The sequence below is a fragment of the Amphibalanus amphitrite genome, unplaced genomic scaffold (genome assembly GCF_019059575.1).
Source record: "Amphibalanus amphitrite isolate SeventyFive unplaced genomic scaffold, NRLGWU_Aamphi_draft 000641F_arrow, whole genome shotgun sequence".
Lineage (NCBI taxonomy): Eukaryota > Metazoa > Arthropoda > Thecostraca > Balanomorpha > Balanidae > Amphibalanus > Amphibalanus amphitrite.
The window spans coordinates 137,465-158,129 of record NW_024882135.1 but is presented as its reverse complement, the minus strand read 5'-3'; the positions used below and the strand labels follow the sequence as shown (position 1 = coordinate 158,129).

General features: G+C 47.8%; 2 protein-coding genes across 2 annotated transcripts in view; both read right to left on the bottom strand.

The window, feature by feature from the left end:
• The window catches only part of LOC122363831, a 45,524-nt gene that overhangs the window by 24,103 nt on the left and 756 nt on the right, over positions 1–20,665 (bottom strand). The gene's annotated exons all lie outside the window — the stretch shown is intronic.
• On the bottom strand, positions 13,765–14,205 carry LOC122363826 (cuticle protein 19-like). The gene has a single exon (XM_043333553.1). The coding sequence runs from the start codon at positions 14,203–14,205 to the stop codon at positions 13,765–13,767; it is 441 nt and encodes a 146-aa protein (XP_043189488.1).

The window sequence follows — 20,665 nt, the reverse complement described above, 5'->3', positions numbered from 1 at the left end:
AGGCACGCCATTACGTAAGACTTAAACTGCATTAATGAAACGCCCTGCCGTAATAACTCCGAAGCGCTTGTTAGTACGTGGTTTTGTAAATCTTAAACTGTGTAAACAAACGGCTAACAGTAAGTCGTAAAAACGTTTTTCAATTAATCCTGAGCAATAGGATCTTGGTATGGGGTACGACGCTAACGTAAGACTTAAACTGCATTTGGCGAGACGGCCCACAGTAAATCCAGCGCGCGTGTTCAGTACGAGATTTTGTAAATCATAAATTGTAAAAATCAAACGGCTGATAGTAAGTCGCAACGATCGAATGAATCTTGAAAGAACGGTTGATGTGCCATTATTTTAAAATCTATTAAATTTACTCCGCTCAATATCCGAACTTCTAGGAACAATCGAGCCAGACCAGCAGCCAAAATTGTTAGGCAAAAGCTTGCTATGACTGCAATAAAAATGAGAAACAATGAAAACTTTAAGAGTGAGTGACGAGTTGTATTGGTGAGAAGCGAGAGTGCAGAATGTTGCGAGTCGCTAAGTGTAAATGGAAAAGGAAAAGTATCTCGAGCTGATGAGAGTATGTTAAATGAATGAATGATACATTTCTAGAATGGAGAGTGTATGCTGAATGAAAGAATGAAAATGGAATGCGAGTTGTGAGTATGTTGATATTAGATGGACAATGCCTATCTGAAGTTGAGTGAATAGTGAGTGAACTTAGCATGCAATGAAAATATGTAAATTCCCATCTCGATCGTAACATTCACATATTTACGATTAGCGGAAGGCTTGTTTTGATTAACTCAGTAATGTGTGCATTGTTCATTTACAAATACGTGCATTAACTCATTTTGATCTTATCTCAATAATGTATATAATTAGATAAATTATTGCCTTCCCATAAAAATTATTCGTTTAAATTATACCTTTGTACTGCATGAAACTTTAGATGTACGGTTGATGCATGTTTTGGGTTCCTTTGTTTTGCCCGCCATTCTATTTCAAAATTGCAATGAAATGACACTTGATTTAACATGTATCAGCTATATTGCCTTTGTGACAAATTAGAATAAGGTGAAGTAATCGTGTACTTTTCAACCTAACAGTCGCGGAAATTTTCGATGATTGAAAAGACTAAAATTTAATTTAGATTTAACCATGTTAAAAAGGACTTGGTCATAAAGATATGAAATGATATATTATATGTATAGCATAACCTCCGCTATTGACGCCTTCCCGACCAATTAAAAAGAAGGTAGAGTATTTTGTGTTCATTCAACTTCGCAGTCGCGAAAGATCCTAAATTATCGGAAAACTCAATCAGATTTCGCTACAATGATAAATCACCAAATGAAACTATAACGGCTGGGACATAAACATCTGCCAAATGAATTTCAGATTACACATCAAATTATCTAATTTATCAAAAAGATTGTAAAAAAGTTGTGTATTTCAATGCAATCGTGAAATTTCCCCCTAATATTGATTGGATATAACGTTTTATCATACGGTTAAATATGTAGGTACATAAAAATGAACGTAAGATTCGTTAATATTTGAAGTATGAGAAGGGGTTTGTCATTGGTTGTAATTTCAATAATTGGTAGATTCATAATCCTCGACTGTTAATTGCTATCTGGCTATCACAGAATCACCGCGAGAATGGCGTACCGGCTATCAATGTTTGTAAAAAAAAAAAGGGTCTAAGCATTTTGTGTGCATATCAACTTAACTTTCATAAAAGTAGGTACTAGAATTATTGGAGGTTTTTTTATTCAGAATTTGACGATTTCATTATGCAATTAAGAGTATAGAATCGAAGGTTGCAATTTGTCAATATTCGGCTTATAAAGGGATAAATTCGTTAAATGTTTCTCACGATGGCTGCAGAATACACTAGGACAAACGCAAAGCTACACTTTTGCCTATGATTAAACTAAGTGACTGCTATCTTTCGTTCTCAGAATCGCCCGAGAATAGCGCATGATTTAACGTGTAAAATGGCCTATTTTACGAACAAATTAAGTTAGCAATTGAATTCATAAGCAATAAAAACCAACGTTTATTAAAGACATTCAGTATTTAATGTCGGATTTTCTCAATCGTATGCTACAATTGCTTTCAATTGTTTCGACCATCAAATGTTTTGCGAGCGCGCTAATTGTAATGATAGGAAATTGTGATTTATGAACAGTCAATAATCTTATTTTGCCAAAGTGAAAGTATCATTCTTTCCGGGAATAAACAAACTAGAGATATGATTTGATAAAAGATGCAATACCGGCCACATAATATCGATCGTACCTACAAACAATCTGGCTGGTTGCAAGTCAAAATTACCATATACCAATAGGGCCAGAGGTTATGTCAAATCAAATCATACATAGTTGGCATGCGGCTTATAAATGGTAAGGGTAAGGAGTAAATTCCGGCATTTATAAGCTTTGGTGAAATATACTCTTGGTACCAAATTAATATATTGGTGATGATCGTAAAAAGATTTATGGTAATCGCGGCGTGAATTTGAGAGATCGACATCTAGTGCGTACAAATGTGAAAACACGTCAGTCAGCCATATGGCTTGTCCGATGCAAAACACGTCAATTACCCATGCATGTGGGTTGTCCGATGCAAAACACATCAGTCAACCATATGGGCTGTCAGATGCAGAACCACGTCCCACGTCAGTCATTCGTGGTCAACCTGTTGCAAATTGCAAGTGCGAACTGTCAGATGCCAGTGGGCATATGATTTGCCTTTTACAAAGTTTCAACGGTAGCACTTCTGTTTCAAATAGAGAAGAAATCCAAAAAGCATGTATGTAATTACTTATGAACCCATAGTTATAAATAATACCATCAGCTTATTGTCACCTAGTGGGTGAATTGTTTTAGATCGTAGCTGAGAGCACAGATTTAGGTACATAAATGCACAAAGAAAACACAGGATGGTCGATTGCAAACAAATATATCTTCAATATGTCACTAATAAAATATGACCTACGCCATAATCAATGGTGTCTCATATCGGAACTTTTCTTTCGGATCAAGCATTTTCGCTGATTTCCTAATGAAACTCTGACATACCCTTCTTTAATACTCGAACAGCGCCACTCGAAACAAAATTTCAGAATTTCATCGGCGCCCATCATTGCAGTCTTGATGCTAAATGCAACGCGTGCGGTGACACTGACACCAGCCCCGGGGCGAATTGTCGGCTTTTTGCAACCAACACTGCTCGGCGACTGAACGATAGTGGCATATTGTTTCTACGTATCCTGAACGTTCCTGACGGTTATTTCTATGGCGGATCACAAACTCTAATCGAATCATTGGCCGATGCCTATGCTGGCTAACCAGGTTGGAAAGGGAACTTAAGAGATTAAAAAGAAGTCGGTTAAATCTTACTCTTACGTGTCAAGAATCTATGTAAGACCAGTAAAAACATAAACGAAGGCACTGAAATTAAAACAACGATAAAAGAATGCGTTTAGAACTTATACGATGCTGATGGATTATTTGTGCTTTACCCATTAAATTATAACCACTCATTTAATCGTGTTATAGCGGCGAACGTCAAGGGGCAATAACCATTGCGATAACAACGGATGATCATCAAATACCTAGTTTCAAAGCAATATCTGAACTAATAGATTTAAATTTTGCAGATCTTCTACAGTAGCAGTAGTAGTAGTTTATTGACACAGTCTTTAGGTACTAGATGGATAAAACCCAGAAGACAAGTGTCCATTAAACAGATCATATACAAAACATATTAAAACCGACAAACATTTCATACAGAGAACCAGTTTACACATTTAGATTTAGCGCGACATATTATGTATTGGCATAATGGGTCTACGCAATATAGCAGCCGGTTCACCAAACCGAGGCAAAACTGAAACAGGAGCGGGTGCGAGAAAATTCAGTGACGACTCATTTTGGGTGCCGGGCGTCGGCAGGAACGCACGGCCATGCTGTGCAAATAACATAAAATTCAGACGTGAAACGGACGCCCAGTGCACTAAAGTACACGTTTTCTCGCCGAGTTAGCTGTCACAAGTGATCGGTCAGCTGTCAGTCGAGTGGTCGGGTATCGGAGATCAATAGAGTTCAACGGGTTAAATATACGTCGACGCTACGCTACAGCATGGCGGCAAAAGACGTTATTCCCCGTAGCGACGCATTCAGATCGGGCAAAGCTGATAAAATCTCTGTGGGAACTAGCAAAAATTACCTATCCACTGAATGTCCAAAGATATGGCATATGCTCGCATATTTATTGTTCGGCCCAACGACGTTACCACTAATTCAATGGCATATATAGCAGTATATTTAGAAAACAATATTTACCACTGGGAGGTACCTTTTATGATTCAACCTCTAGAAATAAGCTTATTTGTAGAGCTCATTGCGCCGTCAGAAATGTTACGACTTGTTCTTAGCTTTTTGCAGTATTTTGAAACATAGGCCATAAAACTTGCGATACATCTGTCATTTTCAGAGTGACATCTTAAAAGAGGAGTCCGTTTTTCATTATATTGCAATTTTAAAGTAAACATCCTTCAGTATCTGTATGAGGGATGCCCCGCTTTTAGGAACGACACCTACTTCAAATTATGTAAATTGCGACCATGGCAATTGCTCGCAGAGGCGCAAATGGACTACCTAATGGTATAGCAATGGCATAAGACAGTACCTATGAATGCATCATTAACTGATTGCAATAAAGAAGCAGTCTAGTTTTCAGACAGGGAGGCGCCCCACTGTCGACAATCCGCAAATGTTCTCTCTCATCAAAGTTACAGTTCCGAAGCCAGAGGCTATGGGCTACCTGACAAAATATAACATTTTCGACCAGAACTCATAGGTGTGGAAGTTACACCCATCGCAAACAAACAAAGACTGTCGTAAACAAAGGCTGTTGAATCATTGAAAATACCTGGATTTCGAGAGTGACAGTTATTATAATAACAGTGAAACCCGTACCTTCATATATCGATTCGGCTGTTATTCAACATTCTCGTTTCAGTTTCACAAGCTAGGACACACGTAAACCTGGGCAAAAACATCGTAATTCTATTTTTTATCTTATTATGTGTCCAGCCTAACTAACGTTAAAAAAATGCTTAAATAAGCCACAAGGGCATACATTGCCGGGCTGTATGCATTCCGTCTCATTCGCCCAGTTGTGTTTAGCTATAGGGTGCAATTGGATTCGAATCATCACTTTAATCACCCTGCCCTGCTTCCCCTGTTGTAAAGATTGCTCAGAATGACAGCCCTTTTATTTGTAATGGTAGCTTTTATATTTTAGAAGACACCCGCCTTCAATCGTCAGCCTGTCAGACCAATAAAGGAAGGACCAATATAGAAGGACGAGGCGGTCCTGTAATAAAAAAGGAATACATCAATAAATAAGACGTCACTCGGTTGGATCTGACCACGACGATAAGGCGATAAAGCGTCGTAGTTGCTTTGAAAAACAGTTGTGGCTTGAAAAGTGGAAATTGCATCTTGAATTTATTTTAAACGTTGCGCTACTTTATGATATGCTTTCTTTTCGCAATTGTCAAAGGTTGGCAACAAGTGACCACAGCGGCCAGAGTATCCATCCCGACACCGCAACGGACGAATTAATAAGAAATGTAAATCCGCCCAGATAATGGCCTCTCAACGGTCACTGCGGACACGGTGTATCGGATCTATATTGGCCGTATTATTATCCCTTTCAAAAGACTGAAGTACAGCGCTTTATGTCTACAACTATATGGGCATTTAAAAATTTCAGTTCATAATGTCTGTTTATAACTGAAACAACCCTTCATTCTTTCTATAATATAAATTTACTTCACCAAATCATATTGGGAAATATTCCCCCTAAAGGGTGAGTATACAGTACATCTTATAAGGCAAGTAACAGTTAGGGGGAAAACCCCAACCAACTTAATTTAATGAAATGAAACAATCAACGTCAAAGGTAAGCGATAGCTTTGGCCTCAATTTCTATCACAGGGAAATGTAACAATGCTACCACGCTGCTATTACATTTTGCAAGCTGCCGCCACACTTATAATGGTGTAGGAGCAATGGGCCTGTTGCTGTAACCATGAATACCCGATTTGACACATGTAATGGCAGCGTGCTGCTATCTTCGATGAGACGAAGCCCAATGTTCCAAATGCTCGTTTCGATCCGGCCAAAGCAGTGCAAATTGGGATGGCTATTTGGGAGATCAGACCGGTCGTGCCAGCCGTGATGGATAACAAGAACGACCCCGGCGAACTGCCGAAGTTAACTATCCAGAGGCTACCATTTGGCTTCATCCCGGCTGGTATCGATTTGGGATTCACCTTCGTGCATCCTTTTGTGACCTCCAAATAGCGAAATCAGATTTCGCAAAATACATACACTAGCTTGACACATAGATGTAAAACCCTGCCTAGTTCACGACCAGTGGACAAACACTACGCCTAATAGATGTAGTGGCAACACATGCTTTATGACACCATGTAGAAATGTCTCCTGGTAACTGGACAACTATAGGTATAAAATTTGACTGCATGTAGATCGAGCTTGCATCTGCATGAATGCCAATATGTAAAATTGTAGCGGGGATGTATGTAACTAATCGAACTTGCATCTGCATGAATGCCAATATGTAAAATTGTAGCGGGGATGTATGTAACTATGTATGTATGTATGTATGTATGTATGCATGTATGTATGTATGTATGTATGTATGTATGTATGTATTATGTATGTCGCCATGTATATTAGTGTGGATGAAAGAAAATTGCCGTCGTAATACCGTCATGCGTGGCGCTTACGGCTGAAACAATACGAACGGTTGTATGAGTGTAGGTAACAGTATGCTGGCAGGCCAGCGGTGACACGGACAGCAGTGACGGAGGACAAGCAAAGGGGCGAACGGGCCCGGAGCACTAATGGCGTGCCGAACACCTCCGGTGCGTCGTACCGCACTGGCGAGAGCAAGGACGACGGCAATCACATGAACGTCCACGGCGGCAAGCACGGCGGCGATCAGACGAACAACAACGGTGGACCGACCCCGCGGAACCGGCCGATCATCCGGTCACCGACCAGACGAACAACAACGGTGGACCGACCCCGCGGAACCGGCCGATCATCCGGTCACCGATCAGACGAACAACAACGGTGGACCGACCCCGCGGAACCGGCCGACCATCCGGTCACCGACCAGACGAACAACAACGGTGGACCGACCCCGCGGAACCGGCCGATCATCCGGTCACCGACCAGACGAACAACCACGCTGGACCGACCCCGCGGAACCGGCCGACCATCCGGTCGCCGACGGCTGAGACATCCCGAGGCGCGACCCACCAGACTCCATTGCCAACTGTTCAGCCCGTGAACCGACCAGACCGCCACCTGGATGGTACCCATCCGACTGACGGCAATCACCAAGCGACGGGCACCAGATAACGCCCCGAGCCCAAGCAAACGAGCCGACGGCTCCACGCCCACCCCAGGGGCTCCGAAATCGCAACAGGACTCAGCTGCAGCGCCGCAGGCCCCAGCTGCTGCACCCGAATGCACAGGCGGATGCCGTGCGGAAAGACAAGGCAAAGCTGCAGAACGTGATGACGCTGCGAACGCTGCTGCTGCTGTGGCGGCAACGAGGCCACCACGGACGCTGCCGTGTGTCCACCTCAGCAACTACGGCAGCACCATCCTGGAAACGCCACGCCGAGCTATACTGCCATCTGGTGAGCCCGGGTGACGGTCAGGACCACCACCTGTATCGCATGCGATCACTTGGCAACCGACCATAGCAACGAATACCACCATGTGGAGTCTCAAAGCGGCCGAGCCAAAGCCGAAGTCGCATCCTGAGCTGCTGTACCGCAAGCCAAGCTGCCGCAGCGAACCGCAAATGGTAACGCTGCAGAAGCTGATGCCGCGCGGAAAGAGAGCTCATGCTGCAGGACACGATGACGCTGCAGAAACGGATGCTACGCAAAAGGGCCGAGGCGGCTGCGTAGGCGGACGCCACTGCAGAGCAAGATGTGGCCGAGGCGCCGCACTACAATGCTATTTGATCACTGGTGCGCCCATGTAACGCTAGGGAACGCCACCGGTATCGCAAACATCCACCTGGCGGCAGACAACAAGTAACGAGGACCAAATGAAGCCCAAAACGGCCAAGCCAAAGCTCCAAAACATGTCAAATCCTGAGCTGCTAAGCCGCTAGCCAAGCTGTCGCACCGAAATGCGAACAATGAAAGAAATGACGCTGCGGAAAGTGATGCCAATGCTGAGGACACGAAGGCGCTGCAGAAACGAGTAATGCACAGAATAATTGCGGAAGCTGCAGTAACGATACCTGGTAGGAGCGAATGATGTACGGAATGAAAGTCAATGTTGCAGGACATGATGTCGCTGCAAAAGCGAATGCCGCGCGGGGATGCCGAAGCTGCGGAAACGCCATGATGCTGCAGTAGTGTACGCCGCTGCACGTTGTTGAGGGACGTGCGGAAGAAGAGGTCGAGAAGCTGCGGAAGCTGATGCCGCAGATAAAACCGTCGAGGCGCCGTCGCGGAAGAGGAAGTCGTGCCGAAGAGGTTGAGGTACGACGAAGCTGCGGATGCTGATGCTGTAGAATGAATCCGTCGCGGTGCCGTCGATCTGATGTCGCCGAGAGAGAAAGAGACCGTCGCGGAAGAGGAAGTCGTGCCAAAGAGGTTGAGGGACGACGAAGCTGCGGATGCTGATGCTGTAGAAAGAATCCGTCGCGGTGCCGTCGATCTGATGTCGCCAAGAGAGAGAGAGACCGTCGCGGAAGAGGAAGTCGTGCCGAAGAGGTTGAGGGACGACGAAGCTGCGGATGCTGGTGCTGTAGTAAGAATCCGTCGCGGTGCCGTCGATCTGATGTCGCCGAGAGAGAAAGAGACCGTCGCGGAAGAGGAAGTCGTGCCGAAGAGGTTGAGGTACGACGAAGCTGCGGATGCTGATGCTGTAGAAAGAATCCGTCGCGGTGCCGTCGATCTGATGTCGCCGAGAGAGAAAGAGACCGTCGCGGAAGAGGAAGTCGTGCCGAAGAGGTTGAGGTACGGCGAAGCTGCGGATGCTGATGCTGTAGAAAGAATCCGTCGCGGTGCCGTCGATCTGATGTCGACGAGAGAGAAAGAGACCGTCGTGGAAGAGGAAGTCGTGCCGAAGAGGTTGAGGTACGACGAAGCAGGCTGGTGCGTCGCGGACATCGTCGCCGTGGAGGCGCGCGCACCCGACATGCCGTGGAGGCTGGTGCGCCGCGAACGTCGTCGCCGTGGAGGCGCGCGCACCCGACATGCCGTGGAGGCTGGTGCGCCATCGTCGCCGTGGAGGCGCGCGCACCCAACATGCCGTGGTGGCTGGTGCGCCGCGCACATCGTAGCCGTGGAGGCGCGCGCACCCAACATGCCGTGGAGGCTGGTGCGCCGCGCACATCGTAGCCGTGGAGGCGCGCGCACCCACCAATGCCGTGGAGGCTGGTGCGCCGCGCACATCGTCGCCGTGGAGGCGCGCGCACCCAACATGCCGTGGAGGCTGGTGCGCCGCGCACATCGTCGCCTCGCCGTGGAGGCGCACACCCACCAAAGCCGGGGAAACTGGTGCGCCGCGGACATCGTCACCGTGGAGGCGCGCGCACCCAACATGCCGTGGAGGCTGGTGCGCCGCGCAAATCGTAGCCGTGGAGGCGCGCGCACCCGACATGCCGTGGAGGCTGGTGCGCCGCGCACATCGTCGCCGTGGAGGCGCACACCCACCGAAGCCGTGGAGGCTGGTGCACCGCGCACATCGTCGCCGTGGAGGCGCGCGCACCTACCAATGCCGTGGAGGCTGGTGCGCCGCGAAGGTCGTCGCCGTGGAGGCGCGCGCACCCGACATGCCGTGGAGGCTGGTGCGCCGCGCACATCGTCGCCGAAGAGGACACCGTCGCGCCAGTGTTGCAGGACATGATGAGGCTGCAAAACCGCGCGGGGATGCCGATCCTGCGGAAACGCCACGATGCTGCTGTAGTGGACGCCGCTGCACGATGTTAAGGGACATGTGGACGAAGGAGAAGCTGCGGAAGCTGACCGTCGCGGAACCGTCGCCGAAGAGGAAACCGTCGCGGTGCCGTCGCGGCAGAGGAAGTCGTGACGCTAAAAAAAACACACACACACACACACAAAACGGATTGCCGAGCCGCCCCAAAGTAAGGGGATTTAACCCCAGGCCCAAAGAGGGGGGCATTTATGTAAGGTGTGTCGCGGTATGTTTGTTAAGGTGGATCGCGGTATGTGCCTTTTGGTTTATAGCTAGAAATTCGTAATCGCGGTATTCTTGTTTTCGCTCGCCTTTTGACATTTAGAAACACGTCGAGGTCAGCGTAGTCAGAACCGTAAGTCACTGTCGCCCGATCGATTTTAGCCTCAGACCGAGTGACAGGACTTATCCACCTTCGGGCGAGTATATAACCGCAGCGGGGAGTGAGAACGGGGTCAGTGCCTGTACGCCGACCAGGCTGCAACGCTGCTCCCGACCTCAACCACGCTGCTGGTAAGCTGGCTCGAAGGTAGGTTCCGACTACGCAGGGATGCTGTGCGGGCTCAAGGCACACCCCATAGATAGGTAGGAGCAAGCGGGTGGAGGGTTAGGTTAGCATGCGTGGCGTTAGGGTATTGTTAGGGTAGATTGCGTTCGCGGTAGGAAATTAAAATGATTACGTCAAATTAGCGCAGTCCGTTATGACCACATCACGAAATTATGAACAATAAATGGGGCGTTGAATTGACCAGATGCTTTTGGTAACGGGATGAGTCGGAGGAGAACGGTGATTGAGCGGAGTCTAACTTTATCGGTACATTAGTAAAGTCATCAATGGCCAGGAGCTTCACTCCTAAACCCATAAGGGCGCGCTACCAACCGCGGCGTGCCTCAAAATGGCGGAGTGATTCACACTGGTACCACGATGCATTGTAACTTAACGTAAAATAGTAGAATTAGACATTGGGATGTTCGTGGCCCGAGTGGCAGTCGGGCACAGGCTGGGAGACGTCTCAGCCTAACACGGACATCAAGTAGAGTAGTAGTAATGCAATCAGAGGGGTGGCTGCGAAAGGCCACATAGGACCGGCACGAGCCCCCCCCCCTACACTAAACTGGCCTCTAAGTGAAAACATACATGGGTGGGCTTCTGAAGATCACAGGGCTCACACAAACTCCTGCACAGCCTTACGTTGGTCCTGATCGAGATTACTTTACGTCCTGATGGTCCCGCGCAGATTCCTTCATATTTCGACGTCGGGACCCTATGAGCCGGTGTGTGGGGCTGGCAGAGACTGATGAAGTCCTTAGGGCTGAGGGCCAGTCTTTTTAGCAGTAGAACTATAAGACAGGTTGAGTGAGCCGAGCCCCAATAGACCCGTTGCGAAGCCCCGCACGAGTCGCGCGCGGCCCTCAGATGCCAATTTTGAAAACCAGGAACCTGTGGGGCCGGGGGTCTCCAGAGGTCGGTGTGGCCTACTTTCTCCCGCCGCTACACATCTATATGGGTAAATTTCATGGTTTAAAAATCCTCTCTGGGTTTCACATGCTTGTTCAAAGCAAGAGGTATCTGTACTTTTCCGAATTGTTTTATAGTGGTAAGGTCATGAATCCGCGTGCCCGACCTTCCAGTATATGCTACACCGATCCGTCGCCATGGTGCAGTGGCCCGACCGGTGGAAACACCGTGGGACGGGAAATGAAACTGGTGATTTTGCCTTAAAATTGAGCTTAAAGATTTCACGCAAGAATGAGGTGGATGAAGCATAAGTAATGCCAACTTTTCGGCGCCTCGTGGACGTAAAAAATTAGCCGATCACCCCCCCCCCCTCCGGTGACGGATAAATGTTATGTCCCGCGAGTGTGACTTTGGCCCCCCCCCCCCTTTTGCCAGCGGCTGCGACCGCCAGTGCCTGAGCCGGTAACGTAACACCTCGCTTTCGCATTACTAACATTCTGAAGTTTGAAGAATAATCTGAAGTCTGAAGATTACTAGGAAGAAGCATTAGGAAAAAAATGATGCAAGACAGCGTTGCCCGCTTTTTCAGCTTTTATTTGGATGTGAATAGGTTCAAGGCCCTTTGAAATATTTCTTAGCAGCTCGTAAATTGCTAGAAGTTGTTGAACCTTCTTACCCACCGTGCTAAATTGCAGAGACGGAGTAACACAGGCCCTTTAAATAGTTTTGATTAAAATAGCCGTACCTGTCCTAAATGACGACAAACTTTGATCAATCACGGTCTTGACTACTGAGATTTAAATTATGTCAAAAGACGTCTCGTCACGAGCTGTTATTTGCTGTTCGGTGCCGGTCACTGCGACCATTTATTCAGGAGTGATCGGTCAGGGGCGCTAACGCCCCCGCCCACCAGGGGGTGGGTGGCAACTGGCAAGGCATCTCAGCAACAACTATAAGGGTTGCTGGCTATAAACTGGATATAAACTATCTTCATTTACATTACGACTTAGGTCCTGTCGAGAAGGTGACGCCACACTGCCGCGTTCGTTGGCATCTCTTGGCATCTCTTCCCATCACCGAACGTATTAGGGAAATGTCATGCGGCACAGCATATTTTCAGGCGTTTCTACTAGTGCCATCTATGTGCGAATGTACGAAACAATAGTTTTAAAATCCGTCAATTTTGACGGTTTTCGTCTTCTCTGGACCAAATCGTTGACATGGGGTCATATATGAGGACATGAAACGATAGGGTTATGAAAGATTATCGATCGTTCATTTCCTCGATACTGTAGCTCTTCGGGTTTACAATTTATGCGCCTATTGTTTAAAAATGTTAAAATCGGAAAATTTGACGAGGCGACTTTAGCACTGATGAACTCCAAAAAGATCAGCATTGATCTGATTAAAAATGACATTGATAATTCTTAAAGAAACATCGAGAACTTTCAATTACTTTCCGAGTCCGAGCTTCCGATTACATTATCTTTCTTAGTTTGTAAGATAGTCGATTGCAAGTTGCGACCAAAAAGTCCCTTTCTCCACATGACACCACCACGAAGCTGGCTGAGCCAGGGACCCACACCAAGCCTTGGATTAATTAGCAGCTAAGTGCACTGCGTCAACTAACCTGTAAATATCTTGTGAAAATCGCTTACATGGTCGATCAGTTCGGCGGTTAAAAGCGGCTATAAAAAGCGACAAAATTATTCCAGCATAATCTGGGAAAACGATTTCACTCTAATAAAGGTAGGTATACTTACCAAATCAGTTTTCGCGCAACTACGCCAGGGAGTACCAAACATACTACATAGTTTTTTATCGAGTAGATAAGCTTCATTCATTCATGACCATATTCGATAAAACAATATATTTTGGTAATGAAACAAAAATGTGTTTGACAGTTATGTGGTGCCTGTCGTAAGTACGTGTCGTACGTGTCGACGTTCATGTTATTTTCTTTAGATGTTAGCTTGGTTTTGGCCTTCGAACAGCTTGACGATGACGTCAAGATGAATCCATGAACTAACTGGGAGCGTGTCCTACAGTATGGTTCGTAAAGCCCGCTGGATGCTTCCTGGAAGTTTCATCGGAACTTCCAGCACCCAATTAGAAAAGGTGTCTACCCGCGATCTACGTCGGGTATATACTGCTGTAGCCGTAAACATTCTGTCGGATCTTCTTACATATATTTACAGAATATAATACAGTTACAATACTAGGTCAAAACCTTGACAACGTAAGAGGACGATTCTAGTGCAGACCAATGAGGGGCTTGGCGACCACAGCCTTGCTAATGACGGGCTTGGCGACCAGGGCCTTGCCAACGATGGGCCTCAGGGCGTGACCTCCGTACACGGGCTGAGCGATACCCTTGGGCACCTGCGGGTGGGCCGCCAGGCCGGCGTAGCTGACCTCGGCGTTGAAGCCGTTGTACCCGTCCACGACGTACTTGACGTGCTGGGTGCGGCCGTCGGGCAGGTTGACGGTGTAGTAGCCCTCGGTGAGTCCGTTTCCGTTGGACTCCTCAGCCTGCGCCATCATGGGGCCGTAGTCGGGGTCGTCGACGGCGTACTGGAAGTGGTACGGCCGCGGCTCGATGTAGTCCTGCGCGACGATGCCGACTTTGCCGTGGGCGAGGGGCGCTCCGGCGGTGGCGACGGCCACCAGGGCGGCGAGCACGAGAAGCTGCATGGTTGGAGCTGGATGGGAGCGGCTGCTGGGTGTCTGATGTCGGCCGAGGGGACTGGCCGGTCTTATATACCTGCCCCACCCCCGCCGTGAGCCAGGTCATTGGTGAGCCTGGGCGGCACCCCTTGACCCCCGACTGGCCGTCAAGACATGTTCTTGCTGCTGTTTATGGCGTGGGCGGGCGGCGGCCGGCCGAGGCTGGTTGGACTGGGAGACAGCGCCCGCCCCGCTGCCCCAAACTCATGGCGGGCAGCGGCTCAATGCCCAGGCTCTTCCGTTCTTCAGTGTAACATTATCCGTTATCGAGCCAGACCGTATGTAAGGTATGCATACTGCACACGGTGTTATACGTAGTCAGTGATGCGAGAGCTCTTTCGAACTTGGGAGTACTCAGTCTCGAGCTTAATTTATATTACCAGTAAAACGCCTTTTGGGCGAAGAACGAGCGAGCGAGATAGTGAGCCCTGCACGTGCAGAAGGGCGAGAGGGTACTTCCAACGGGCTTGTGCAAAGCACCCTTCTAACCGGTCGCTACACTGTAAAAAAAGTTTAGCACCATAGAGGTACTTTTCAATTGACTAATTTTCAGTACCCTAGCGGTGCTAAGCTAAGCATTTTATTCGTACTTAACTGAGATCTAGTTTAGTATCAAGGTGCTAATATAAGTACCCATATTTGTTTAGCACCCGTGTACTAAATGTAGTACCCTACACCTGCTAGACCAATTTTCAGTACCCTAGCGGTGCTAAACTTTAAAAGGTGCTAAGAATAGCATGCAGTTAGTACCTTCCGTACTCACATATGAACCGTTTTAGCGCTATTGTTACCCCACGACAAGTAGAATAATGCTAACGAAAGCATTGGGGCTGAAAGTAGAATATCTATACTAGTTAAAGCTGCTGCACATGAAAAGTTCGCAAAAACTGCTTTCTTTAGCAGCACATACTTTCACTAGTTACTGCAAAAAGGACTAATCAATTACCAAAAAGGAAATTGTGTAAGGCCGAAAAAACGTGCAAAAAAGGTTATATCCTAGATAAGTGATAACTACAAGTCTCAATGATTGTGTTTTGCATTCTGCAATATTCCCGTGTAAGTGCATCTTTCAATCATCCAACACATTATAAAATTAAAAAATAATAATGGAACATTTATTAACACTTCATATCATCTGCATGAAAAACAAATGTAAATATATACACAAACAAACGCACGGGAAATAACGAAAGGTCGCTCATATACCTGCACACTCGCAGTGACCGACGATAAACGCGAGATCGACTGGGGGAGGCGGGGGGGGGGGGCGTTGAACCAACGTTCCGTTCATGGCCATAAGTTCGACCTCATCCACGACCAGACGGCGTTTAGTGATAGACGGAACCGGAGACCCCGTGTTGTTGTCGTAGTTGTCCTCCATTGTAAGTGGTAGTCGACGGAAGAACTGACCAGGCCCCATGCCTGGAGCAAAAAAAAACTGGATCAGTTCCAAGATTTTTTTTTCTGTTGGGAGCTATTTTCGCAAACAACACAACTTTCCTTCAGACCAAGAAGCGCGATTTGCCAAAGTCGGAAGATGAAGCACTTAAACAATATAAGATAATGTCAAAAGATACAACGTGTCAGACTCACCAAAGTCGATCAACGTCGGTGTCGGTGGCATGTGTCGGTGGCAAATGCTCATGTACCACCCGGCCCCGGAGAACTTCACTTCACTTCACTGCACTGCTGCACTGCACTTCCCTCCACCTCACTGCCTCCCGGAGCAGGGGCACGCACTCCCATGCCACGCACGACGGATTCCACCGATAATAGCTGATTTAAGCTATCATTCCAGAGCTATCACTCGGTGGCATGTGCCCGGAGCACTTCACTTCACTTCATTTCACTTCATATACCGGAGCACGTGCACACACTCCCACCACGACCAACGGACTCCACTAAAATGGCGCAACACGTGGCCGGAAACAGCTGGCACGCGCATGCGCATATCGCTCTGCGCCGTCAAAACGTGCTAAAGGGCTGGTGATAAGACTCCCAGAGATTTGTAAAGCAGGGCTTAGCTACTTTCTTTAGCGCCAATTTCAAATTTGTTTCCTCTGTAAGCATGTCCGGTTCTATTGTGATACTAACGTAAGCACCATATTCAGCATTACCAACTTCTAAAACACTTAAAATGGTTCTAATTAGAAATCCAGCTTGAAAGAGCACTCACTGATGGACTGGGTACTAGCAGAAGTAGACGTTAAGCTCAGTAGAAGAATAGGTGATCTAAACTTATAATATTTGATGGGAATGTTAGCTATCATTAGCACAGTATTAGCACCATGCTTCTTTGTAAATACGTCGTAGGGTTCTTTTGACGCTAAAAGGTGCTACGAATAGCAGCCGTTAGTACCCCAAATGCTAAACTTTTTTTACAGTGTAGCGGTGTACCAAATTTGAACGCAATCGGCCCAGCCGTTCCTGAGATCTGGAAGCGGCATTCTGCACGTGCGCACGTGCAAACGGGGTCCAAAATGACTTTTGCACGGCACCCTACTAACCGGTCCCCAACCGTGTACCAAATTTGAGCGCAATCGGCCCAGCCGTTCTCGAGATCTGGAAACGCCCCCTGCACGTGCGCACGTGCAGTAGCACCCTAACCGCAACACATGGGAATGCATTGCCTGGTGGGTGCCTACCTGTATGCCAAGTTTCAGCGAAATCGCCCCAGTAATTACCGAGTTATTGAAATGGGAACAAATTTGACACCTCTTATTGTTGTATTTTGCACGTGCAGTGGGGGTCACTCACATAGATGAAGAGTATCCGACCTTTGGTAGACGGGATGCAGCTAGGTACCCTATAGAAATGACCGCAAGACAATCGCTCAAGAAGCTGCTGAGATATGGGCCTCTAAAAATCATTACTTTTGCAAAACTGCTTGAACACCCTTGACTTTTCACGTGGCACGTGCCACGGCGGTCACTGAGATGTGTCAAAAGTAGTCAATTACGGGGTAGAAGGGATGGGGCTACCCAGCAAAAAAGACCGCAGGCCATTCGGTCCAGCGGTTGCTGAATATAAGCCTCTCAAAAGCGTTACAGGCCGGGCCGGGCCGGGCCGGGCCGGGCCGCTCATACTGAGATTTTTCCGTTATATTGAAAAGACTTCGCTTCGCTCGCTGCGCTCGCTCGCTCGTAATAACCCTAAATTTTGTTGAGCATTATTTCTGCGCTAAATTGTCGAAACCAAGCACATTTGAGGGCAATGGAAGCAGACGAGGTATGGATTTGGGGGCCATGCTACCCGATTTACATTTTAGCCCGCGCCGTGCAGTAAGGTTTACTTGGATAGCGGTAATCAGCCTGAGCTTGTCTCGACTCGAGACTTGTCTCGACTCGAGAGAGAGACTTGACGAGACTCTCGAGCAATGCCAAATCAACATGCTCATCTATATTGGAATACGGGCGAGGGCCGAGGGTTGGGAGCGCCTTAGCGTGCAACGGCTTACGGCTTAGCCACAGTTCATTGGGGGGGGGGGGGGGGCGGCCGACGGGAGTCCTACTCAAAAATGCACACAGCTCCACTAAGGAAACGAAATTACGCGGGGCGGCTCTGGAAACCCAAAGATCCGGTGGTGGTGCCCCTGTCGGCGTATCGTGGACTGGTGGAAAGTAACCAAAATTTGATTAGGTATGGGGCCCTATACGTAATCATGAGATGAGGTGCTAAGCCATCATCGTCATCGTGCCTCGTGCGCTGGGACTGAGCCGTTGAGCTTAGATCAAATCTCAGTCAGTATCAGCTTTCAACTAGAGCCATTGAATGCAGCTTTGGTCCTTTCCTCGATGCATGTAGCTGTATTCAATCGCTTCCGAATTATGTCATGATGTACCGACGTCGGGCCGAGGTCGTTTGCCGAGGTTGACGAGATCGTTTGTCGTTGGACCGACGGGGCCGACGTCGGCATGTTTACTGGGACAACGCGCCAAAAGCATCAGCCGGAGACGGGTTTCGAGCCCCGTGTCATTTGAACGCGAGGCTAGCGCGCTAACCACTAGTCACTACACCACGCAGCCATATGGCGAATCCGGTTTGTTGTGTTGGGTTATGCCCTTTCGGTCTGACAAGACCATTTCAGAGCCGGAAGAATGATAGGATGGAGAGGTCTTGGCGAGCACCCTGGGTCCAGTTCATATACCTAGAATCCCATTGCTGTTACGTGACACTTATTGGAAAGGGTGACCCCACAAATGGATTCATATAGGGGAGAGTGGGGTAATTTGGCCGTTTTTTTTTTTAGAAAACGATGTAACTTAAAATTGACGACACATTTCTGCATTTTCTCAACGCTGGCAGGTGTCGCATTCATTTTACTTTACTGGACAGTGAACTGGAAATGATAGAGTAATTACTTATATTGAAATTGTGACGTATTACAAAGGTCTGCAAGGCGGCCAAATTGCCCCACTACATAGGAGGGTTATTTGGCCGGGGGTGTGGGGCAATTTGGCCGGTGTTAGTTTGCGGTCGGGATTTTCTGTTATATTGCGAGTAAGCTTCAGATTCAGCAATGACGTGTGTCCTATGACGCATTTACCACATTTTGGAGGTTGACTCATGGGGTCACAGGGGTTAAAATAGCCAAATTAGCGGCTCTAGATGCGAAGACAGTTTTTTACGAATAACTTTTGAAGTAATCAAGCTAGGCCAAAACTTCGAGTACCATCGTAATTCTCTTGTCATTCCGCATCGAAACATATATGTGTTGACCTCGAGAAGTCAAGGTCAAAGGTTGACCTCAGGTCACGTTACCTCAGGTCGCTTGACCTCAAGGTCACGTGATTTCAAGGTCATCATGCCTATCATTCGATGCGCCTTGGCGAGCTGAACAGAATGAGACCATTTGTGCTGCTGTACCTTTTTTATGTAAGGATTTATTAGCAAAAAAACGTTTAATAACCTTTGATGACGTCACATGCTCTTACAGGTGACCAATCGGAAGTAAGGCATAAAAGTAGTCAAAGTTGGTCATGAATCATGTCATTTATTACGGAGCGAGCGAAGCGAGCGTAGTCTTTCCTTAGATTAACGGAAATTTCTGAGTATGAGCGGCCGGCCGGCCGGCCGGCCGGCCGGCCGGCCGGCCGTGCGGACGCTTTTGCGAGGCTTATATCTCAGCAACCACTTGACCGATTTACATGCGGTAATTTTTGTAGGGTAGCTTCATTCCTTCTACCAAGTATTGGACTATTCCCGATGCATGTGGGTGACCCCTTATGCACGTGCCACGTGCAAAACGAAGAGGTGTCACTTTTGTAATTGTTGCAATATCTCGGTAACTACTTGGCCGATTGCGCTGAAAGTTGGCATGTAGGTAGGCACCCACTAGGCACTGCATATCCATGTGCCAGAATTGGCGTGCTGCTGCACGTGCGCACGTGCAGGGGTCGTTTCCAGATCTCGAGAACGGCTGGACCGATGGCGGTCAAATTTGGTACACGGTTAGGGACCAGCTAGTAGGGTGCCGTGCACAAGTCAGTTGGGACCCATTTTGCACGTGCGCACGTGCAGGGTGCCGCTCCCAGATCTCGAGAACGGCTGGGCCGATTGTGCTCAAATTTGGCACATCGCTAGAAACCGGTCAGTAGGTTGCCGTGCACAAGTCAGTTGGAGGTACCCCCTCGAAATTTCGCACGTGCAAGACTCACCCCCTCGCTCGCTCCGTTAGTCGCCCCAAGAGGCGCTATACTGGTGGTACAATTGACCATGAAAACTCGGCCATCCCAGCATAGTGACCATGAGCGCACCGGCCAAGTTGCCCCGCTAGTCCCGGCCAAATTACCCCATATTGCCATTCTGAAAATTTTTGTGTATAAAGTCATCACGGCTATACGGAATTAGATGAAATTGCTCTTGGAGCCGCTGAACACCGCCAAGAATGGCGCTATAATGTCTGAATTCGTTTTTAGCCCAAATACTACATGTTATACAACTTTGTAAACAGAAGTAAAAGTTACCATTTTCTAATGAAATTAACGTTTTATTAATTTTGAATAAAACTACGAGGAGCAAAGTTTTGACATTTGTCCTCCAGTTATTTTTACCCATGACAAATGAATAGAGACTAGAGTTATTTCACTCACTTTTATTAGACATCGTACAGGTGGGGGCGGCCAATTTACACCACCGGCCAAATTACCCCACTCTCCCCTAGCCACCCTTAGGTACACACCTGCACCAACGTTTCCAAAAGTGCTTTGATATGTCGGGCACTTTGGCACAGTGACACTTGCCGACTGGCCTTTCTATATGAACTGGGACTGGCCCTGGTGAGTTGCCGGGGCTGAGGATAGGCCGAGCAGCCCCCAAGCACTCACCGCACCCGGCTACGGGCGAGCTCGGCTTGCGGGCAATCCCAAATGGGATTAAGTTTCCCGTCCAGTCCTGATCAGAGGGTTGCGGCGTGGAGGAAGATTTG

Excerpts from the sequence above, each read along its gene's own strand:
- LOC122363826 (XM_043333553.1), bottom strand. The coding sequence starts at position 14,205 with ATGCAGCTTCTCGTGCTCGCCGCCCTGGTGGCCGTCGCCACCGCCGGA.